Raw genomic sequence first — 23037 nt, forward strand, 5'->3', positions numbered from 1 at the left:
TTAATTTTGTTATGATATTTGAAATTATTTTGCAACCGCATGAAGTATGGTTAAGTTGGTAAAAACCACAAATATTAAGATCGCTCAGTTGTCATTCCCATTTCTTACATTTACTCATCGTCGCTATTTGGAGTATCTAGTTTCAAAACCCCTCAAAAAGGTTTTTGTACAATTTTGTCTTAGATATTTTATTAGCAATACGATGGCCGAAGATCTAGTTAAAAAAACGCAAAAAACCGATAAAAATATTTCTGATCAAAAAGTATGTAGGGTAAATTTCAAAATCCGCTAAAATGGTCAGCGTGTGCATTCCAAATCCCCTTGAAATTAAAATGAGTACCTAGTTGTGTTTCACATGAATTGTCAACTAAATAGGTAATAATGACGACGACGTGTAGTATTATTAAGTAGGTACTTCTTTTTACCTACTCACCATGACAGATTGTCTTAGTTTTTATGCTCTGCTGCTGTTTAAATTCTTAAATAATAATATAACATTCTGAATTATAATGCAAAGCGACCTGAAAAGATCGATATATTGTATCAATAGAGCACGGAAACCTAAATTTATAAAACAATCGAAGATCTTGGCATAAAAACATCAAATGTCCACTTTTTTCCATTTTCATTTTATTGCATTTCTATATTCCCTGTGTATGATTACATACAACTGTGCAAAGACATATTTTAAAAAAAAATCATAAGTCCCTCAAATCTGCTCTCAAAAATATGCCACTTTTCTAAAAACCGCAATAGTCCAGGCAATTTTGTGTGAAAACAGCAAAGGTCCAGTAGTTCTACACTTTTATCACCAGGCGGCGTTAGTAATGTTAGTATACATTCCATACAATTTAGTGTCTGAGCTGTCAAATTATCCTTGATTCGTTTAATTATTGCTTTTTATAACATTTTCTTATAATTGTTTTTATATTTTATCATGGATATTACTAGCATAGACATCTGAAACGTCTCGAAAGAGAAAAATTAACAAAACCATGCAAGGTTTTACCAAATAACGATGACTTTCATTATTGTTCAGTTGGATGTAATAAGGAAAATTCCGGGCCCTTCACTATAAAATCTAAAGAGACCGGAGAAAAAGATTTTTTTAATATGAAATATAGGTTAAAAATTTGTTGGCTAGTTATAATGTACAAAATAGACCAGGCTAGTAAGGGAGAAGTGCTTTGCGAACATTTCAGTTTCTCTCTAGGATGTGGGATAGATTCAATGTACCTAGTTTTTTTTATATCAAATGCAAGTCACGATTGTATTTAAAACAACATATTATGGTGGATTAGTTCCATTGAAAGGAGCTAAATAAAAAAATATTTTAAAATTAGCTAAATATTTACAAAACCCAATAAATGTATCGTTTAATTTGCTGATAGTGAAGGTGTCAGACGAAGCTAATCGGTTTTCTTTTTTCGTGTTAACTATCAATTCATGGTGGAAATCCATTTTAATGATTTAATTTAATATAACACATTTTTTTAGTACTTATTCCACTTTCAATAAATAAATCTGGATAGGTTTCATCCGCCTTAGAAGGACATTTTCAACTGTTGAAAACAGTTGGCAGAAAAATAGAGGCGGACGAAACCGGTCCAGATTTATTTATTAAAGGTGGAATAAGTAGATACTAAAAAATGTGTTTTATTAAATTAAATCAATAATAATAATATGAAGCTTATTAACCCGCACATGATTAAAACATTTTTTCAAATATTTAATTCTTGATTTTTTAGAAACATTGAAGTCGTTTGTTAATAGGTAAATAATATGTCTAAACCTTATTAAAAGTTGTATTATGATTAAAAAATAACAGAAATATATATTCTTTATTTTATTTAATAAAATTATAGTTTTAGTCATACTATTTACATTTCGATCTTTTCAATTTTGCAATAAAAACAACAAATGTCCAAAAATTGTGTAAAAACAGCAAATGTCACACTCATTCTTTTTTAAATATCTATTTAACCGAAATAAATTTAATATTTTTTTTACATTTATATAGTGCATATACGGTTTCTCTATAATTTCTCATTGTCAAATTAATAAAATTTCTTTTGACAACCAAGATATTATGTTTTTACCCTCTCCTGAAAAAAAAGTGTTTTGTGACATTTGCTGTTTTTATGCCAAGATCTTCAATCTTTAATGGTGGTATTGAATAAAATTTCCCGCGTGTGACTTTTTTACTACCTATCAGTGAAAGAATCTCATGGAGACAAATTGTTTTTTCTTGAAAATATCGTACGTACATACTAGCCTACCTATCAGTGTTGCCATATTTTTCTATGCTGATTATAGTACAAGGGCGTAAAAATTATAGTATTTCTGTAAAAAATATAGTACAGGAACATTTTTCGGCTCAAATCCTTTAAAATTATAGTATTTTGGCATATTTGGCGTAAAATTATAGTATTTTACATTTTTTGCAGAATCAAAATTATAGTATTGTACTATAATTATAGTACGGTTGGCAACACTGCTACCTATAGATATTACTCAGTTCTAGTGGCGCGTTTAGTGACATATTATAGGTACCTAGGCCTGACACACCGACTGATTTTGAGGCCCCCACAAAAAATTAACAATCTAATGTTGATTTTAATTTTCCAAATAAATCCATGCATTCAAACAATTTTTAATTTGTATAAATAATTATACAATACTATAAAATAAATTGTATACATTATGAAACAGTCTCCATTCTTACAAATCATAATTGATAATACCCAAGTACATACTTAGAGCAGAATACCCACAAGTTTAGTATTAATTGGAAAATAGTTTTCACGTATTTTATATTTACAATCGAATAGAACGGAAATATTATGTGAATTACAATAATGAAGGTATATTTAAACAAAACCTTCTATATTAATATACATTCATTTTACAGGAGTGACAGGTTTTAACTCTTAGGATGCCCCATTTAAATTTTTTCTCACGAATCGGTTGCGTCATGTTGTGTTAGGGAAACGCGCCTCTGCTCAGTACATTTCCTGTTGACTGGTTCTTAGGATGTTTGCCACCCCTTACATCTTGCCGCCCGGTTGTTTCGCACCCTACCACCCCGCATGGCAAGCTCCTGAACATTGGGTCTCACAATACTCATCAATGGCTTCTCATCAAAAACTTTTTGGACTGGTCGACTCAGTTCCAATTTAACATCCCAATCAATTATTCAAACATCTAAATCAGTGTTTCCCAACCACGGGAAAATTAAATATGCAAGTAGGTGGATATTATTATTCGTGTTTCGGTCCTGCGCATCTATTCTATACCCAAAGGCGCTATCGGCGGCTATCGATATTAGTTTATCATATTTATGTATTAAGGCAGTTAATTGTTACACCGTGTCAGCTGTCAAAAAGTGCTATGTTTTAACAGCACCTCTCTTGGCTGTGTTAATTTTTTGAGTGAGGTAAACCGCTTTGACAGTTTAGACGGCTAACTTATTGTAACAATTATAATACCTCAACACCTAAATATGATAAACTACCCTCGATAGCCTCTGATAGCAGCCTTGTGTATAGAATAGATGCGCTGGGGGGGGGGGGGGTCCGGAACCGGAATCTCTCCCCCTGCTTCTGTGTGCACCACTGTGTAAGGTGCCAACAGTTTATGGGGCAAATGAATAGTAACAAGGAATCAAGAAAACATTGAAAGAAACATATTTATGAAATAGTTTTATTATTATTTTTTATAACATCAATACAAAGAAATAAATTCAAATATTTGCACAGTTTACGGTTATAATCGACCAATCACATTATATTTTAAGGGAAAATTCGTATTCTTAACAAAGCCATAAAACTAAGAATAATGATACTGTATTTTTTGTAGATTTTTACATCGTGTTAGACTGTACAGAATTCCGATATACCTACCTAATAATATTAAATACCTACATATATGTATTTCAGTATAATCCAGTTCAGTAATTGGGACTAATTGGTGGCCAATTAAAACAATTTATATGTGAGAATAAAGACTCTCTATAATATAAAGTTTGTGGGAAACTTTTCTTTGCTATTTTTTGATTTTCAAAATTTTAATGATTCCGGAGAAGAGAATTTTAAATCAAAATGAAGATGTAGATACCGGTAAAATGGGGTGAGTAGAGAAACACTTTTGTCCTTTATAATAAAATATAATTTATTTTCATACACTCTATCAAGACTCTAATTGTACTAGACCCTAGACCATTGGTACGCAACCTTTTTGACAGAAAGGACAATAATTCTTTATCCATTTTCTAATAATTATTGTACACGGGCCGGGTCGCAGTTGGTAAAAGTATTAAAAAACAATATAATATATTATTCTAGACTAGAAATAGTTTTTATTATTTTTAATTTAATAGTTGGTACTTACATATTAGATCAGGGGACACAGAATTAATTTGAACCAAAATACCTAACGGGATATGGGATAAACTTAAACACGCGTCAAGAGTACGTCATTCTAAACTTGAGTCGTATAGTATCAAAAGTAGAACGGTCGCAAATATATCGAAATTTAACTAAGTATGCCAAATTATTCTTCTGACTACGACTAGCAATATAATATTCGAATCAAAATCATATCTGTGTGGTATAAAATTGTGATGGAAAATAGGGCTTGGTATCAGAATTAGAACTGTTCAATACTTTGGAAACAAAGGTAGAACTGTTGAATTTGAATTGACTTTCTAAATGTAGAAACATATTTCATGCTATTATAACACTAAAAAACCCAACAAAACGTTTTTCGTCATTTTCTCGAAATGATGAATAACGCACAGATCTACTTTTGACACTTACTATACGACTCACTTGTACTTCGTTCTGACAACTGTTCTCGGTTTATACACTGACGCTCATTCAATATTGGCGTATTTGAAGGTTGCAAAATACAGTATTGCACGTCTATAATGCGTGTTTCATTTTCGTAGGACACTCACACATTCAAAACCCTGCTGTAGCCTGTGCCTTGTTCTGTGGTATGTATCTAGGTTTTCAGTGTTTGTCAATTTCACCCCTTTTTACGGTACCGATCTAATATTATAATATAATCAATATTTAAAATTGAATATCACAGTGATACATTTTTAAAAAACCCAGATATATTGTATGTGGCGTTCGGCGCCAATTAAAAATAACAAACAATCAATTATGTACCCTTGAACTAGTCTTACACTAAAGTATGTACCTAATATAATTATTATTTAAGAACCTACGTAGATATGTAGATTACTGATAAGCGATAGGTGACTCTTATAATAGTTATAATCCATACCTATATTCATTCATTTATATTACAAATAATCAATGACATTAATCTGGACGAAGCATCTGGAAAAAAAAATTACACTCACTTTTTTGTCGGCTCTGCCGAATGGCATAATCTGTTCTAACGCCATTACAATAAAGGTGATATTGCTATAAATTTCCGATGCTTTTTATCGGGTCTGCCGAATGGCATAATAATTCATATTTTAATATCAATATCGTTCGCTCAAATGAACATTGACACTAGAAACACTGTTCTAACGCCATTACAATAAAGGTGATATTGCTATAAATTCCCGATGCGTATTATCGCATAATGGAAATAGCAAAATTTTGTCACGTGACGTCTACCCACACATGTGCGAATGTCGCCATGCGCGAATTTACTTGCTAGCTACTGTACTGAGTGCGTTGCCCATTAATAATGTCATTGCAAATAATATGTTCAAACTCTTGACATGATGTGTATACTATTTTAGAGTGACGTCCCGTAGGGGTAGGTGGATTGCGCGTCGCTTGGGGGTGGAAGTTATTCGAAGAGTGGCAAATCGAGGAGAATCATTAGGTATCTATATGTAGAAAAAGCTACATACACTTATTAATAACGGATCTTTCCATTAAAAAAATAAGCTCACTGGTTGAAAACAAAATGTATTTAACATACAAAGTTGAACAGGACTGTAACTTTTTGCCGGTTTCGCGATGTCTAGTTTACTTCCGTTGTCCTTGGACTTCACGTCCTTGATGACCAGCAATGACACGTGCAGATTTGCGAATTATATTTGAATTATAGGTAGGTATATACTTATAGATCTCTCAGCCAGAGTTGGTGCGACACAGATACAAAAGATTGTGTGTATTGGTGAATTTTTTAAGAATATTACAGTATTATTTTAAAGGCTGTTTGGAGTTTTGGGAGTTATCAGGACGTGTATTTTTGAAATGCATCTGAAACCGTGGACTCGCAATATTGTCTGTTGAAGTAGAGATGGCATTTAAATAAAATTAGATTTAGTGATAATTAGGTATATGTTGTAAGTAAGATATTCATACAACACATTTCTTAGATATTGAGTCATGAAAGGATGATAAAAAATACTCTATAAAAAATGGAGGCGACATTTTATCTAGGGACGTCACTGCTATTATAGGTATACCTACCTGCAAATTTGTTAATACCAATAACATTTGGTGAGGGTAGGCAGGTCATGCACTATAGGGGCGGCAAAATATGTGTTAAAATGCGAATAGTAACATTGTTTTTGTCAAACTGAAAAGTTTTTTCGCATGCGGAGCTGATAAGTATTGTACGACAACATCTTTTTGGCTACGTGTTAATACTGCGAACTAACATGCTCCGCCCATTTTTACCCGGAATTCCATTATAAACTAACAAGCTCCTCCCATTTAGTAGACAGCAGCGCCTAGAAGCGTAGCCAAGAAGATGTTGTCGTACAATACATAGAATATTCAAATTTTAAAAGACAGTGGTTGTGTTATAACTCATAATAATTGTAAGCCAGACTATTATATTATTTTTCCCGTTATGAAATAATAAAAGAAAAACACATCGTAGAATGGTAATGAATTTAGATAACATTTAAGATTAAAAATTGTAGGGCCGAAATTTTGACTGGTTAATACAATAATAATACAATTATTTTATAAATTGTTACAGTTAACAGCGGAAACAACTCAAAATATCGTCAAACATCATTTAATTACAACATTTCGTTGATTATAGAATTGAAGTTACGTTTAACGAAATTGTATAGTTTAATGGTGAAATATCTAATGGTTAACGGCCCACATGGGCCCCCCTTAAAGCAGAATGGAATATTCAATCCAATATTAATAATAATTGATATTACCTATATTACAAAGAAAAAAAAACTGGACAAGTAGATGGGTACATCGAATGGCACCCTTAACTCAACACTTTCAATTTATTGATTGTTTCTCTATTTAATTAATGTAAATATATTGATACCCAATGTACCTATCTACCAGGTGAAATACTGGTGGTAGGTATGTACCTACCAGTGGCGAAGGGTGACCTTTGGAAATAGGTAGGCTGCGGAGATGTGATAAAAAGAGCACTCATGTCAGGTATACTCACGAGAAATAAGAAGATAATACGATATTAGGTAGGTACACACTAATGACGATACACTAATTCAATGAAACTTCAAAAACTCACTGACGACATAAAATTTAGCGATGTGTTTAAATTACGTATTTTTGAAAACATTTGTACCCATCAAAAATCATTAAAATCTCTTTTTATTTTTAAAAACAATCTATATTTAATAATATTCGATTAAAAGCCATAGACATTTTTTTTTAATTATTATTAATTCTAATCTAATTATTAATTATTTTGGACAAAGTGCAGTCATGACACAATATTATGCGCGAATGTTTTAGGCTCTGCGATAGGAGCTTACCTTATTTCATACAATTCGACAGACTGTCGAAGGTTGCGTGGCGTAAAAAAAGTCCATATTAAAGAAATTCAGAATTATTTCACACATAATCCGACCGTTATTTACGTCAAGGCAGATGGCGCGCTGTGGTATATTTTTTAAAACAATAATTGTAGATTGTTTTGTAATCTGTGTAATACATTCCTAGATGTACGAGATCATTTATCTCGTTGGCAAAATAAATTATTTTTATAGAATATAACATAATGAAGTGATGATATAAAAATGTCAATATGCAATTAAAAAATATTATTCTTAAGAAGGTAGGCTTTAAATAATCGCCTAGTATGGCGTCTTCGCCACTGGTACCTACCTAAGTACCGACTTATCAACAGTATTAAATACAGTTTATTATTTAAATGACAACACGTTTTCTTGAATTAAATGTTGTAAAAATATTAGGGAGGTAATTATGTATGTAGGTGGCAACTTCATTACATATAATAATATCTAGGTAGGTATATCCTACATAATTCACAAAAATTTCAAATATTTTTTTTACAGTTTCACAGTGTTATCATAATTTTCCAACATGGATACAATGATAAGTGGAAAGATAGCTAGATACATAATCTACGTAGGTTCCCAGACAGTCCATAGTGATTACATATTATTTTATGATTCATACAAAAAAATTGACTGTCACGGAAAATTGAATGCAGACAAAAAACTAAATTAGATTTATTTTAATTCTATGGTTTTTTGGTTAGTTTTAAGTCTGTCCGCAATACGTAATTGTTCCTGCGGCAATGACATTAATATGGACGAAGCATCTAGAAAAAAAATGACACTCACTTTTTTGTCGGGTCTGCCGGATGGCATAATCTGTTCTAACGCCATTACAATAAAGGTGATATTGCTATCAATTCCCGATGCTTTTTGTCGGGGCTGCCGAATGGTTCGGTTCGAACGGGTTCGCTCAAATGAACATTGATCCTAGAAACACTGTTCTAACGCCATTACAGTAAAGGTGATATTGCTATAAATTCCCGATGCGTGATATCGCATAATGGATATTGCGTGACGTCTACCAATGCGTGTGCAAGTGTTGCTATGCGTGAATTTACTTGCTAGCTACTGTACTGAGTGCGTCGTCCATTCATAATGTCATTGTCCTGCGGCCAATACGTTCGGTTAAGCGTCAATTACATTGAGCTACTTTACGAGCTGTTTGTTGGCGAATTTAATAGCGGGCGATTTAGCTACTGCGATTATGATGATGACAAACAAAACTTTCCATTCGCTGAGAAGCCACAAGCCAACGACTATTTTGACAGAACGTAGTTCGTTCTTTTACCGGGAGGTTGCTACTTCGCTTTACTGCGCAGACCCAGTAGGCCCACACGCCGGCGTCTAGCGTGTAAAGTTGACTGGCTTTCAACTTTTCTCGATAGAGTGTTTACAATCTGCTTGTTAGCTTGTTCGATGCAGTGACGTCCCGTGGCGGTAGGCAGATTGAGCATCGCTTGGGGTGGCATTTACTCGAAAGGCGGCAGATCAAGGAAAATAATTTGTAATATTGACTGTAAAAAGGAAAAATGGCGTTCAGCTCACTGGTTTTGTCGGGTTTGCAATATATAGTTTACTTCCTTTGCCCTTCGACGTCCTCGGTGACTAGAAAAGAGACGTGCAGGTTTGCTAATAATTACAGTCTGATATTTTGTTAGTAATGTATCCATACAACACATTTCATAGTTATTGGACTCATGAAAAGATGATAACAATGCTGTTTAAAAAAATGCGGCGGCATGTTGGCGCTGCCTAGGGGCGGCATTTTATCTAGGGACGTCACTGGTTCGATGATTACACTGGGCGACTTTACATGCAGATTGTAAATTCGCCAACAAACAGCTCGTAAAGTAGCTCAATGTAATTGACGCTTTACGTTCATAGGTAGGAAGGTACAAGATTGTAAATTAATGTAAACAATATTTTGATAAAATTTATCACCCCTGTTTTTTTTCATTAAAAAAGTCATAGATTGATGAAAATTTCAATGATATGTCAAAAAGATTAATTTTAAAATAACATTAATTATTGTATTATTTACATTAATTATTAAATAGGTAATTCACCTAATGATATACATACCTTATTTCCGTTAATATTAAAAAATAATCGATGTGTCATGATCGATTCCCGGTTCTGGAATACTTATTCGATATCATTTTTTTTTAATTTTAAATAGTCAAATGAAAATATTTCCTACAAATTTACATTTAAAATTTCATTTACATTTTTTTATAATTAAATCGATTGAAATAAGTTTTTTTTTTCAACTCTTACAAATTCGTAAAATATTCGATATAATTTATTACATAAAATCACTGTAATAATAATTTAGGCCATACATAATAAGACGACAGTGAAATAATTATCAATATAAACGTAAATAAAAAAGTTAGTAGATTCATTCCAAATATGTACCAATTTACATATACAGGCAGTGATTCCCAACCAGGTTCTGCGGAACTCTGTGGTTCTACGAACTGTATCAGCGGCTCCGCGAGAATTCGGAAAAGCCACAACTTGAAACAAATTTGGTAATAGAGAATACATGTGACATCAGCGCTCGAAATGGAAAATTTTACGAACCGGAGCGCTCGATAATTTTATTAAAATATTAAGGTTGTTATCTAATTGTATATGTATTTTATAAAAACAAGTCTGTTAGATTTTTTTATTATATGACATATCTAGCTCAGGCGTTCAAATTAATATTCCACGAGACGGAGCGATAGTTTTGGAGATTTTATGAACCGGAACGGCGCTCCGGTGCGTTCCGGTCCATTTCGAGCCCTGTGTGACATATTTTAAAGTTTAAAGTAAAAATTGAAGAATCTAGTAGATATTGATGAATGTCACCGCTTACTACGCGTCTGTGGACGATATGCATTGATACACTTGCACCAATAGTGTGTATTTTAAACTATCGCGATAATAACTGTTTACACGTAACATCGCGTCTCGCTTACTCTTGAAGAATGAGATTGGAGGTTTACGTGTAAACAGTGAGTTATTTAAAATGCTGCAAGTAAATCCATGCACGTGTACAGGCGTTATAATGCCATAGTTACAGCACAGTAATGCTTAATTGATATTTATTGTTAAGTGAGTGTCCCTTCAAAATGTATGTAAATTTCCTACCATGTGTCGGTCAAAGAGTGGTGCCTCGAGATTCTGGAAAATGAACCAACGGTTCCACCAAACAAAATTTATTGGAAATCACTGCTATATGTAGGTATAAGTATATACGAGGCATTGTATCAGTTACCTACTATCTAGATTATAGACTATGGATCAAAATTATACGTATTTTGTAAACAGCACGACTAGGAACTGTTTTTAAAGTTCGCATGTTTTACAGTCGACAAAATGAACGAGGGCCTCAAGCAAACGTTTGTTGTAATGAATGCATTATTAAAATGACATTTGAAAGTGACAGATGAAGCATCCATTTTGAACGTGAAGTGTGACGTCAGATTGCTTACGTCACAAACAGTGCTATAAGCTATATGGTGGAAAATCGGTTAATTAATAGCTTATAAAAAATTTGGTAATCTCATACATACGGCCCATAGTATAGTAACGGGTGTCGAGGGCATAGATATGTATTTACGTGAAATATCAGAGAGATTTTAAGTTGTCACGGCCATGTGATTTTGGTCTGTCTACAATCTGAATATAACCATTCTAGAAGGTAGATAATTTATTAATAATTCAGTGAATAGGTACCTATAATTCAGATTTTTTTTATAAATTATTATGAATGAGTGGGTAATTTAAATAGATTTGTAGGTACTTACTTACTTTGTCTTTTAAGTAAATTATTTGATATGGGAATAGGTACTTTGTCCAAATTGTTAAACAATATGTTATAAATATCTATCGTTTTTTGTATAATAAATAATGTAGTAAGTATGATATTTTAAATTAATTTGGCACTCACATATTTTTATGATTCATTTATAAACCTCTTGATATGATTTCGGTTCAGTACTTACTGATTACCTTAAAATAATTAGGCATCTAATAAATAAATGAAATATACATATTACATTAATTATACCAAGTTATTAAATTAATATGATTAACAAAATTAGTCTCAGATCGTTTAGGTAGATATTATTTTGCCACTTTTCAGGATATTTAAAAATTAAAGTAGGTAGTTACGAGTATCTACCCAGTGTTTAAAATATGTTTTCATTTATTTATTTAGAAGATCTATTTGAATTTATACATAGCAAATATTTTCAAACAATTAATATCATCTTCAGGCTATTTGCAATTATTTTATTAATAAAATAATGTATACTACATAGTGAAAGTATTATCAAACAAATACATAAATACATTTATTATTCAGTTATCTAAATTATTCTCTGATGTAGTTAGGTAGGTATATATAATATCTACTTATTTACATCATACTTGCTTTTGGAAAAATAAGACTTAGTGTAGGTACCTAATAGAGACCAGGGTTTGCAACCCCGCTGAATTTATTGATATTGTAGGTACCTACATATTTTTAAGTAAAGTTTTATAATTTTGTATTAAATAATTATGCCATATATACACACATATATAAATGATATGTATCTAAGCAATTTGGTAAGTAGAAAAGAATAGCAGATTGACATTGGCAATGCGTCTATAGAGTCAGAGCTTCAAAGTTGGTGACCTCCATTTTTGTGCTTTTTTGATATTTTTATTGATTCTGATTCTGTAAGTACTAAGTAGGTACATTTCCATTGTACCTATATTCATAAACTATGAAATTACGCTCCGTTTTAGCTCCAGAATTAAACTGGAGGTTGATTGAAAAGTTTACAACTAATTTAAACATGATTTTTATTAATTTTAACGACGTTTTATTTTGTTATTCGATGCTTCAACCTGTTAGGTGTGCTTGAAAAAAGAAAATATTCTATTTGCAGTTATAAAATAATGTAAATTGTTATCATTATCTCAAAATGACAAAATATGGAGGTTACCGACTTTAAAACAAACAGCTTCAAATTATTGTCTAATAAAATCTGTCAGTACTAATTTTATCGTCGTACCAGTCGATGGAGATTTAAAAAACATGAAAAGCTAACCTCAAAAGAAACATTATAATAAATAGAATTAATTTCAAGAGTTCAAAAAAATGAGACATTATGCAGAATAAATTATATAGGCGTGGGTTTTAAATTAATATAGAAAAGTACATAATTATACCAAAGTAATCAATTGAGTATCTAACTTAAGTTTGTCAGTACATTGTGGGTTCATACTGATAGTACACGTCACCCTGCAATTTACCAATCAGACATGATATTTTTTATTCACATACATTTCTTCCAACATGACAGGTTTATAATTGAATAGCGCGTCATAGCCAACATTTACACGAATCAGTAAATTCATGAACATTGTAGAAATATTGATAGTTTTAAGGGGGACAGCTAGTGACAGGATTATGAAACATTCTGATAATACCGACGCTCGATTTAAATTTCAAGATAATTTAATACAATGGTAAAATTAGTAGTAACAAAAAATACATTAAAACTATCAATTATTCAATGACACATCCCTACGTCATCGAGAGATTTTATCTAAACTACATTTCAATGATCAAAATAATCAATCAGTCGTATAACGTCAGGATGTCGGCGACAGCATCAAGAATATTAAAATAACAAGCTGAATTTGTTAAATACACTAATTTTATTGTAAGTGAATAAAAAAAAAAATAGTTATTTGATTCGTAGATTTTCGGTAGATTCTATTGAATTTTATTTTTCATAATTTCGTCACTAGATATACCTGCGGGTCTATTCTATACCTTATCGACCGCTAAAGTGATAAAGTGATAGATATTATCAAACTTAGAGTAGGTTTGTATCAAAGTATTGGCACGTATTGTAACAATTACAATAAGTTGGTTCTAATTGTTGCAATAAGTGATATATTTTAACAATAGCAAGAGAGGATCTGTTTAAATATAGCAATTATTACAACAATTAGAACCAACTTATTGTAATTGTTACAATTGATGTTTGATACAAACCTACCCCAAGTTTGATAATATCTATCACTTTAGCGGTCGATAAGTATAGCATAGAGTGAATAAACCCACTGGTAGCATTTCAATTTACCCAGAGAGGTCTTTTTGTGTATATGTATAAAAATATTGACAGTCTCCCCTGTCTCCTAGTTTGACGGGAAATTAATCTGAAGAATTTCCTAAAAAAACTGACTGACAAGTAGGAAATTGTGAACGATGTAATGCTCGTGGAAATTGGGGTTTTCGGCATTGTTATAGCATAACTTTTATAATTATTTATTTCTAATATTATAGTAAGATATATCTAGGTAAATATGTTATTTATTTTCTATCCCAGCCACTGGTGTTGTAAAACCACGACGCGTCGTCTCTAGTCTTGGCCCACGACGACTCTAAGCTATTGTCCTGTGGAAAAGAAATCGTCACAAATTATTAGATGTCATATTTACACGAATAAGACAAAAACAAAGTGTTTGTTGGAACTACTAATAGAAAAGGATTATTCGAAATTTTGGGCTTAAATTTAGGTTTAGACAATCAACAGATTTTATATGAAAGTTATTTTTGTGTGAAAAATATGCATTAATTTTGAGATTTAACATTATTTATGAATATTTGATAGTAGATTAAGGTTAACTAATCTTATTTATTTGTCGTATAAATAATTTCATCATCTCCCTTCGTAATATACATATATGCAATGGCAGTGAAGTCCCTATATAAAATTGCCGCCTCATTTTTTTATACATTATTTTTATCATACTTCCATCCATCCAATATCTAAGAAATGTATTGTATGGATACATTACTGACAAAATATCAGACTAATAAAGACATCGAAGGGCAACGGAAGTAAACTAGATATCGCAAACCCGACAAAAGCAATGAGCTGAATTTTTTAATGGAAAGATATTTTCGTTCTTCCTAAGTTTAGGTAGCTATTTCTATATATTCCAAATGGTTTTCCTCAATTTGCCGCGCTTCGACTAACTGCCGCCCCCAAGCGACGCTCAATCTGCCTACCCCCACGGGACGTCACTGCGCAACGGTATCTGAATTTCACCAACTGTATAGTCTCATGGTTGATAATTTATAATATAAGTTCCACATACCCCAACGTTCAGCTGCTGATGGGCCATAGCAGATGCTGGACTTAAGTAATCCATGTTAGAATAGTATCCACCGTAGTTCTGGTAGCAGTTTGATCCCTGGAAAAATATTCAACGTTAACTACATAATAATAATTATACTAATTATTGCTTTTTTTCGTGGCAATGAGTAGTAGCTATTTTATGTACGTCGACCCCCAGTCAACGAAAGGCTTTGATTTCCACTATGTTCAGAAGAGTTCTTGGAAACGGCCTAGTTATTTATCATTTTAAATAAGTATAATCATTTTTTAATAATAGTCCTAAAATAATACAATGTGTACATTTGAGGCATCTAATTCCAAAAATCGATAAGTCCACATTTGGTCAAAATCGAGAAAAAAATACGCACGTATTCTTTGTATAATTTTACACAATATGTATTGATCTATAAATTCCAAAACGCGACATAACCCTACGAAAAAAAATTTTTTAAGTCTCGATTTATTACAAAAAGCGCCAAGTCCGTGTTTCATATATTTAAAGCTTGGTTGATTTCGCGCGTGTTTAAGTCAACCAATAAGAGAACGTTCAATATTGAAAAGGGCGTCGCGCATGCTGTAGCATCTGGTACACTCATGCCAGTGTCACGGAAATATGTGCCTTATGCGGAGTAAATTAAAAAGTGAGATACAAATAGCGCTACGTCCAATTTTATTTTGCCTATATTTTTTACATTTAAGAGTTTATCGGCTGAAACAATGCCAGCTGCCATTTGGTTCTAATTTCGACATAGAGTAAAACGGAAAAAATAGTCTCACGTTAAAACAAATAATTGAAGCTTGAAACATAAAAACGTTGTTTCCCGAAAATATTGAATTGTGGACTTGTCGCTTTTTGTAATTAGACGCTTCATTTATCTATACAAATAATCAATAATTGATGTAAGTTGTTTCAAATCTGAGTTGAATATATTGGTTTGCATTCAGCTGACGAATTGCCAAAATATTTTTACATTTTTTCATTAAATGAATTAATCATGGTTCGTAGATATACTCTACCACAATATTAATAGTTCTGCATTCAGCGACGAATTGTCAAAATATTTTTACACTTTGTCATTGAATGAATAAATTAATCAAGATTCGTAGACCCCATAATAATTCGCATGATTCTAATGACAACTGATTTGTTTTCACATCGACAACATTAAACTAGTCGTTTAAACAAGGCGACTGCGGCGTGCAACAGCGACAGGCGACACTACTGTTATTGAAGTGTCGCGTGTTTCGGTTGCCAGATCCATACGGTCTGAGGCACACCATTTACTGAATTTGCAAACCAGTAAGAATATTGTTATTGGTGTAGATGCCGACGTTGTTCTTACGTACCTGGGCTCCAGATGCGATGGAACTCGTCATACTTGTCATCCAAGGAGTGTCGATGGCTGCCGGAGACCAGATCGACGTGCTGCTGCTACCCGACGAATACGCACCGCCAGACAACTGCAAATAATTCAACGTATGAAATAGGTGGGCACTTTCAGAAATACGAATATTTTCTTCTACAATAATTATTAAATGCCTTGAGTAACGACATTTTGTCATAGACATTTAAATTGAATACAACACGAATCGAATTCTATATTTGAACTCAACCAACATTATGTCGCTGAATATAAAATTAATTATTATTTTCTTACACTAGGTGTCGTAGAGGTGCTTCCTGTAAGTTGCGCGGGAGGTTTGGTGTAACTCGGGGAATCCCTCAATAAAGGAACTGCTGTCGAAGGGGAACCACCAGACGAACTGAAACATACATTGATTTTAATCAGTATTTATTCTAAGTTAGAATCTAACAACATTAATATGCATAACAAACAGCGAGATATCTAATACCTACATTGAAGAAAAACTTAATTTCCCGCCTGGAAGAGCTAAAAAAGATCTTGAGTTTCGAGCAGACTAAAAAAATAACTATTATATTATCCATCTGACATTACAAAAGATGCCAACCAGCTGCTAAAAATTAGGAACTGGAAAAGACGTGCGGAGCACCGTTCCGGCTGGAGGACGGCGGTGGAGGAGGCCAGGACTCGTCTTGAGCTGTAGCGCCATCGAAGATGAAGAATTATCCATCTGTTCCGCTTTTGCATCTAGTGATTAATGTAACTAGTTTACTCTTGTTACCATTTTGTCTTAGCCCTATCGCACATAGAAACTCGCCTCGACTGCAACACGTCGAATTTGTCGATGCGATTTGTTGTCATTCACTAAATGACTAAATACATAATATAACTTAATATACCTACTGCTGCACATAATATGTAGCGTCATGGCGACATTTTTATTAGGGAAAAAAATCTGCTTGTCGGATATAAGTAACAAATTTGACTCGACATGGCCCACTGGTAGAATAACCAAATGCGCATCGGCGTAGGTGTAAGCCCAGTCGCACATTGAAAATCGTCCCGTCTGGGATAATAGTCATAAATAAAAACTGAGCGCAACATGCAACTTTCTTATGTGCGTATATCATGGCCGTGCGAGGACAATGACGTCACTTGTCTCGGCAAGGCAAAATGAATGACGAAGTGCGACATTTCGGGATTAAACCAACATGCGCTGCATGTCGGGTGAAAATAGTTGCATGACGTGCCTGCAAAGTTTTTTTTCAAACTAAAAAGTCGCACTCGACCAATCCGCGGAGCTCCATCTGGCAACGTGTGTTTTGTGAATAACGATGACGTCACATCGACATATACGAAATGTTGCGGGCGAGACGAGTTTTAATGTGAGAGCCGACTAAGTGTACGTCCTGAGTGCCAGCGTTCGGCGCAGCGTTGAGCGTTTTGCGCAACTTAAACGTATAGCCGTGTGTGAAAATGTTCGCAGACAATGTCTTTTTTTGGTTATACATTTATACGGTTATACGTTTGAGTTGCGCAGAACGATCAACGCTGCGCCAAACGCTGGCACTGAGGCCTCACACTAAATGATCACATTATATGCCTACAGTGCGATCGACGCGTAGGACATGTCGGTTATATTGTGTCAATAAATTTCATAACTCGTTTAGAGGGCTACATAGTTTTTTTTTTTTAAATTTAAAACAATAATTAATTATACTAATGAAGAAATTCGCACCTTCCATTATTGACCGGCACTGTAGTACCAGCGACGGCTTTACTTGGATTCTGTGCGGCGGCATTCTTGCTGGCACCCTTACCACTGGCGGTACCACTACCGGTACCCCTCCTTCCGGTGGTTGTGGTGCCCCCTTCTGTGGTACCGCCCGCCTGCTGAGTCTGGTGCTGTTTCGCCTGCTGTCTGCATTTCGCGCGGCGATTTTTGAACCAAACCTGCAAAATATTAATTAATTCATCATCAGAAACAATTCAGAGCAACTCTGTACCAACCGTGAAGAAGTAGGTACACCAGAAGCAACTTTCAGGGGACCGTTTTAAGCTTTGTTATTTTATATTTAATTATACAATAATCTCTTTCTTTAGTTATACAAACATACTATGTATAACGATATAATTTTATAATTTTGTCGTATTTTACCTACCCTGTTAAATAACTAATAAAGTAATAACTTATTTAATTTAGAAGTTATGACTTATGAATCTGAAAACAAGACTTACTTACTTATTCCCGTTTGGTACAGAATTTACAGTAGTTATAGCATCGTCACCCAAACAGCACGCTTATAACTTATAATGTACGTGATATTAATTATGTAGGTACCTACAAGCGGTAAACACTTCGTAATATTCGATTATTTAGACTTTAGAGACTTAATCTTAATCATGGCCCCCACAAAGGGGGGCTGATAGGGCTCTAGCCTGGGGGCCTGGGCTCAGGAGGGGCCCGGCGAGGTGAATCGACCAGATAAGTTAGATAAACACACATCACAAATTTGCTTTAATAGTAGTAAACAAAATATTATTTAAAGTTATGTGGTTGTACGATACAATTTTTAATATCTTAAATATTTTAATATCCATAATTCGTATGGATGCACTATTTAAATATACAATAAAACACTAAATATACAGATTATTTTTACCGCGTACATACTGCCTTTATTGTTAGCGATAGGTAGGGTGCCCGCCAAAGATCCTAGCCTGGGGGCCCGCTTCACGATGTGGGGCCCATGATCTTAATCATTATTTAGTAATACATTAATTATTAAGCGACAAAACATAGCTATACTTAATACAAAAACGCACAGAAAGGGAAGGGGTTTTCGGATCCGGTTATAATAATTTTAACAGTGTGACTTGACCAAACCAAAACTTGGGAAACACTGCACTAAACTCCTAGACATCCCTACGCAAAAGGCCGCCGTGTCCGGAAACGTACGTATGCAGTTCGCCGTATGGTTGTAGCATTAAAGACCGTCCAACCTCTTTGGGTCGTATAGTACTGAGATAAAATTCATATCTAAATAAAACACGGTTATTGTCGGTTTACAGGAAGGCAGCGGCAAACAAAATTTAAAAATAGCTGATACACTGGATTATTTGTTAGGTTTGGATATAATAAAATTGGACATTATTGTCTGCAATGCTCCACGAACAACGCGTATTTTTTTCATCTCCGTGCTATAGAGATGACCGTATAGTATAGTAGACCGATAAGAAATCTCATGGCAAACTGTGCTACCGTGAAATGTAATACGTACAATTTATATGTAACCAAACGCCGCCGCTCAACAGACTTAGAATGCCGTCCGTTTTCATTTCTAGTCTCAAATTGTATGCAAATATGTTAGGTGCATACCTACCTACAAGTTGTATTGTCTTACACAGATAAACACAACAAAGTTCTTGAATACTAATAATTAGAGAATTTCTACGAAACCTACTATCAAACTGCGGTTGTTTTAGGTACGTGAATGTCTGACAAGGTTGTAGACCCCTTTGTGATTTTTTTTAAGTTTAGATGTCGGTACTTTCTAACGAAGCGACCGCATCATCAGCTTCATGCTGCCAACCGCCCATGGATATATGCGCACAATCAAAAAACCACCACAACTTTCAAATGCTGGAATGAACGTATTCGTTCCTTCACTTCTCGCCCCTAAGCAACGCATAAGTTTAACGGCTTAAGCGTCGGCCTACAATGTCGTGGGTCCCAGGCTCGAATCCTGGGCCTGGCAAGTACACATACTTATTGTTTTTCAATTTGTGTATGAGTCAGAGTATGGACCCAATAGGTTGAGCAAGTGGCTGACATCCATTTCTCGTAAAAACAAAATCTGTTAATACAAACCTCCACTATGTGTAGCCCCATATGATCTTATTAGGATCGGACATGGTCAAAAGAATAGAAAAGAAAAGAATAGAAGGAGAAGCAACGCGTGCAGCGCTCGAAATGGAAAATGTTATTAACCGGAGCGCTCAATATTTTTCCGAAAATATTAACAGAAGTACTTAGGAATTTTATAAATATTTTATAAAAATAAGTGTTAGATTCTTTTGTTAAAATATATGGTCTAGATATCTAGCTCAGATGGTCAAGTTATTTGTTCCACGAGACGGAGCGATAATTTTGGGAATTTACACGAATCGGAACGGCGCTCCGATGTACTCCGGTCCATTTAGCAGTGGCGAAGGGTGACTTTTGGAAACAGGTAGGTACACAAAAACCGATGAAATTTCAAAAGCTCAATGATGGTTTAAAATTAAGCAATTAATTTGAATTATGTATTTTCTTAAATATAAACGCAAGATACGCTCAAAATATATTGAAAATATCCGTTGTTGTGAATCTGTTCCATAACAATTTATAATTTAACCCGTAAACTAGACATTTTAAAATACTTCTATATTTAAAACACAGACTTAGATACAATATCAGATTTCAACTTACATAATTGGCTGAATAAATTGTCTTAGTCTATGAATAAACTAGCTGACAAATAAAAATCATGAGATAAATTATTTATTATTTTTAACAACAATCAATATTTATATGTGATTGAATCCCTAGAAATTATTTTTTTTAAATTATCTTATAAATTATGTTGAATAAATGTGCACTTACGTAAAATGTAAGCGCTCCTTAAATAGCTTACCAATTTATATGGGCCGCCGCAGACGTCTTGAAATTATGAGAAACAAACTTCATATAAAAAAAGTTTTCGATTCACGCGAACGTAATCCATATAATATGTGAAGCGAAACGAGATGTCGCTTATTTTTTAAACCTTCGAGACATGCCATAAATGGTGCTTATTGAAATAGTGGAAAAGATCGTAAAATTATTATGACAATTATACGATAGATGTCGTTGGGCATATTTAATATGCCAATATAAAATAAAAAAATATTTTTCTTAAGAAGGTAGGCTTTAAATAATCGCCTAGTATGGAGTCTTCGCCACTGCCATTTAGAGCCCTGAACGCGTGGCATGTCTATCCCCACGGGACGTCACTAACTAGACTACGATGATATCACTCATAGGTTAATAAGTTATTATAATTCTCATATGAAAATGGGTAGATGGGTTACTTTGAAAAAGACCAAAATCCTTTTTGTCATTTTGCGATTAAAAAAAATAGTTCACATTACTAGCGTCTCCTGTTACCAGCCCAAATGATTTTTATTTATCATTTTCTTGTTAAATTGTATTTTTTTCTGTGGAATATGTTTCATATGAAAAGAATGTTTGACATTTAATTCGGCGTGTGATTTAGATCTTATAATTGAATTCAGTATATTGTTGCGTAAGGTATCTACGAATATTTTATTTCGATAAAAATTTTCAATGCAGGGATTAAAATAAACAGCGTAGGCCTCAGTGGCGTAGACCTTAACACAATTGACTCAGTTAATTATAAATATAATATTAACAATTCTGTGATTCAGGGTAAAAGTGCTTAAGTCAGTTTGGTTGTAGCTGAGATAATCGGTTTTTAAATAAATCTTAGTTTCCAAAACACTCTTGCTTAGAAGTTAATTATTGGTGTATCTTTTTTAAAATTCTTTTACGTTATTATTTATGTATAATTAAGTTTTTGATATTTTGTTACATTCAATGTTTTCAATACGTAATTTTACTTAGAGTTAAAAATGATTATCTAAATTTAAGCTATTTCTACAAATTAAAATTTCTATTTATTTTTCTTACATGTGACAAAATCTATGATACACAAAAAAAGAACACAATTCTTTATATGGGTACATTGGCATTAAAATCCTTTTTTCGTAAAAAAAAACGCGACTTAATAACTTTTACTCTGCAACTAGAGAATTCTGAAATGGAAACTAGGTATAAGCCTGCTCTCACATCAAAGCTCGTCTCGCCTGCAACGTGTCGAATACGTCGACGTGACGTAATCGTTATTCACAAAACACACGTTGTCAAATGGAGCTCCGCAGATTGGTCGAATGCGACTGTTTAGTTTGAAAAAAAAATCTGCTGTTGCAATCGACAAGTTGCATGCTTCTCGGACTCCGAGCCGAAGACACCAAGACGCATACAAACACCTACGAATTGGTCATTCCTATACCGGCTAACAGATCGCCGCATCCAAATATCTATACGTTTCGAAGATTACGTGCGACTGTCGCTAGGTAGATTTATGGATGTGCGGCAGACGAGGCGAGTTTAGATATGAGAGCCTGCTAATATGTAGGTACCTACAATTTAAAAACATATACCTACCTATGTGTTTATGATATCATAGACATAGATTTTTTATATCACTACATTGTACCCCGCTCTGCTAAACACGGTGCAGAGTAGCAATACCTATGTATATGTTACACAATTCAAATCTTATGATATTGAAATGTTTTAATTTCAACTTCAATAAACTTAAATAATATATTCATATAGTGTAGACTTTTGAAGGCGTAAAAATGCGAGGGAAGCGATTGGTGAGTCTTTAATAAAAAAAAGTCAGGATGTCAATAATTTTTAATCGATGTTATCTATTGAAATGTAAAAAAATATCAAAGGGAGATGAGATTAAAAATTGTATACAATAATATGATAAATAAATTACGCATGGCAACACAACTAACATATCGGAAATCCGATGACAGAAAAAGTGAGCCGATCACGTTCAAGGTGGACGGATAATAATTTCAATTGTAACCTCAAAACAGCGTA

General features: G+C 33.5%; 1 protein-coding gene across 1 annotated transcript in view; it reads right to left on the reverse strand.

Annotated features, from left to right (window-relative positions):
• Positions 1 to 14144: 14144 nt before the first annotated feature.
• The window catches only part of LOC147066959 (uncharacterized), a 33690-nt gene continuing 24797 nt past the window's right edge, over positions 14145 to 23037 (reverse strand). The window contains exons 4-8 of the mRNA XM_085954765.1: positions 18058 to 18272; positions 16614 to 16719; positions 16303 to 16416; positions 14942 to 15031; positions 14145 to 14228 (exon numbers count right to left, since the gene is read on the reverse strand). Coding sequence (XP_085810891.1) covers positions 14145 to 14228; positions 14942 to 15031; positions 16303 to 16416; positions 16614 to 16719; positions 18058 to 18272 — 609 coding nt within the window. The remainder of the gene's footprint in view (positions 14229 to 14941; positions 15032 to 16302; positions 16417 to 16613; positions 16720 to 18057; positions 18273 to 23037) is intronic.

This window comes from Rhyacophila brunnea, unplaced genomic scaffold (assembly GCF_057557595.1).
Source record: "Rhyacophila brunnea isolate RB1 unplaced genomic scaffold, BYU_Rbru_1.0 scaffold_4, whole genome shotgun sequence".
NCBI lineage: Eukaryota > Metazoa > Arthropoda > Insecta > Trichoptera > Rhyacophilidae > Rhyacophila > Rhyacophila brunnea.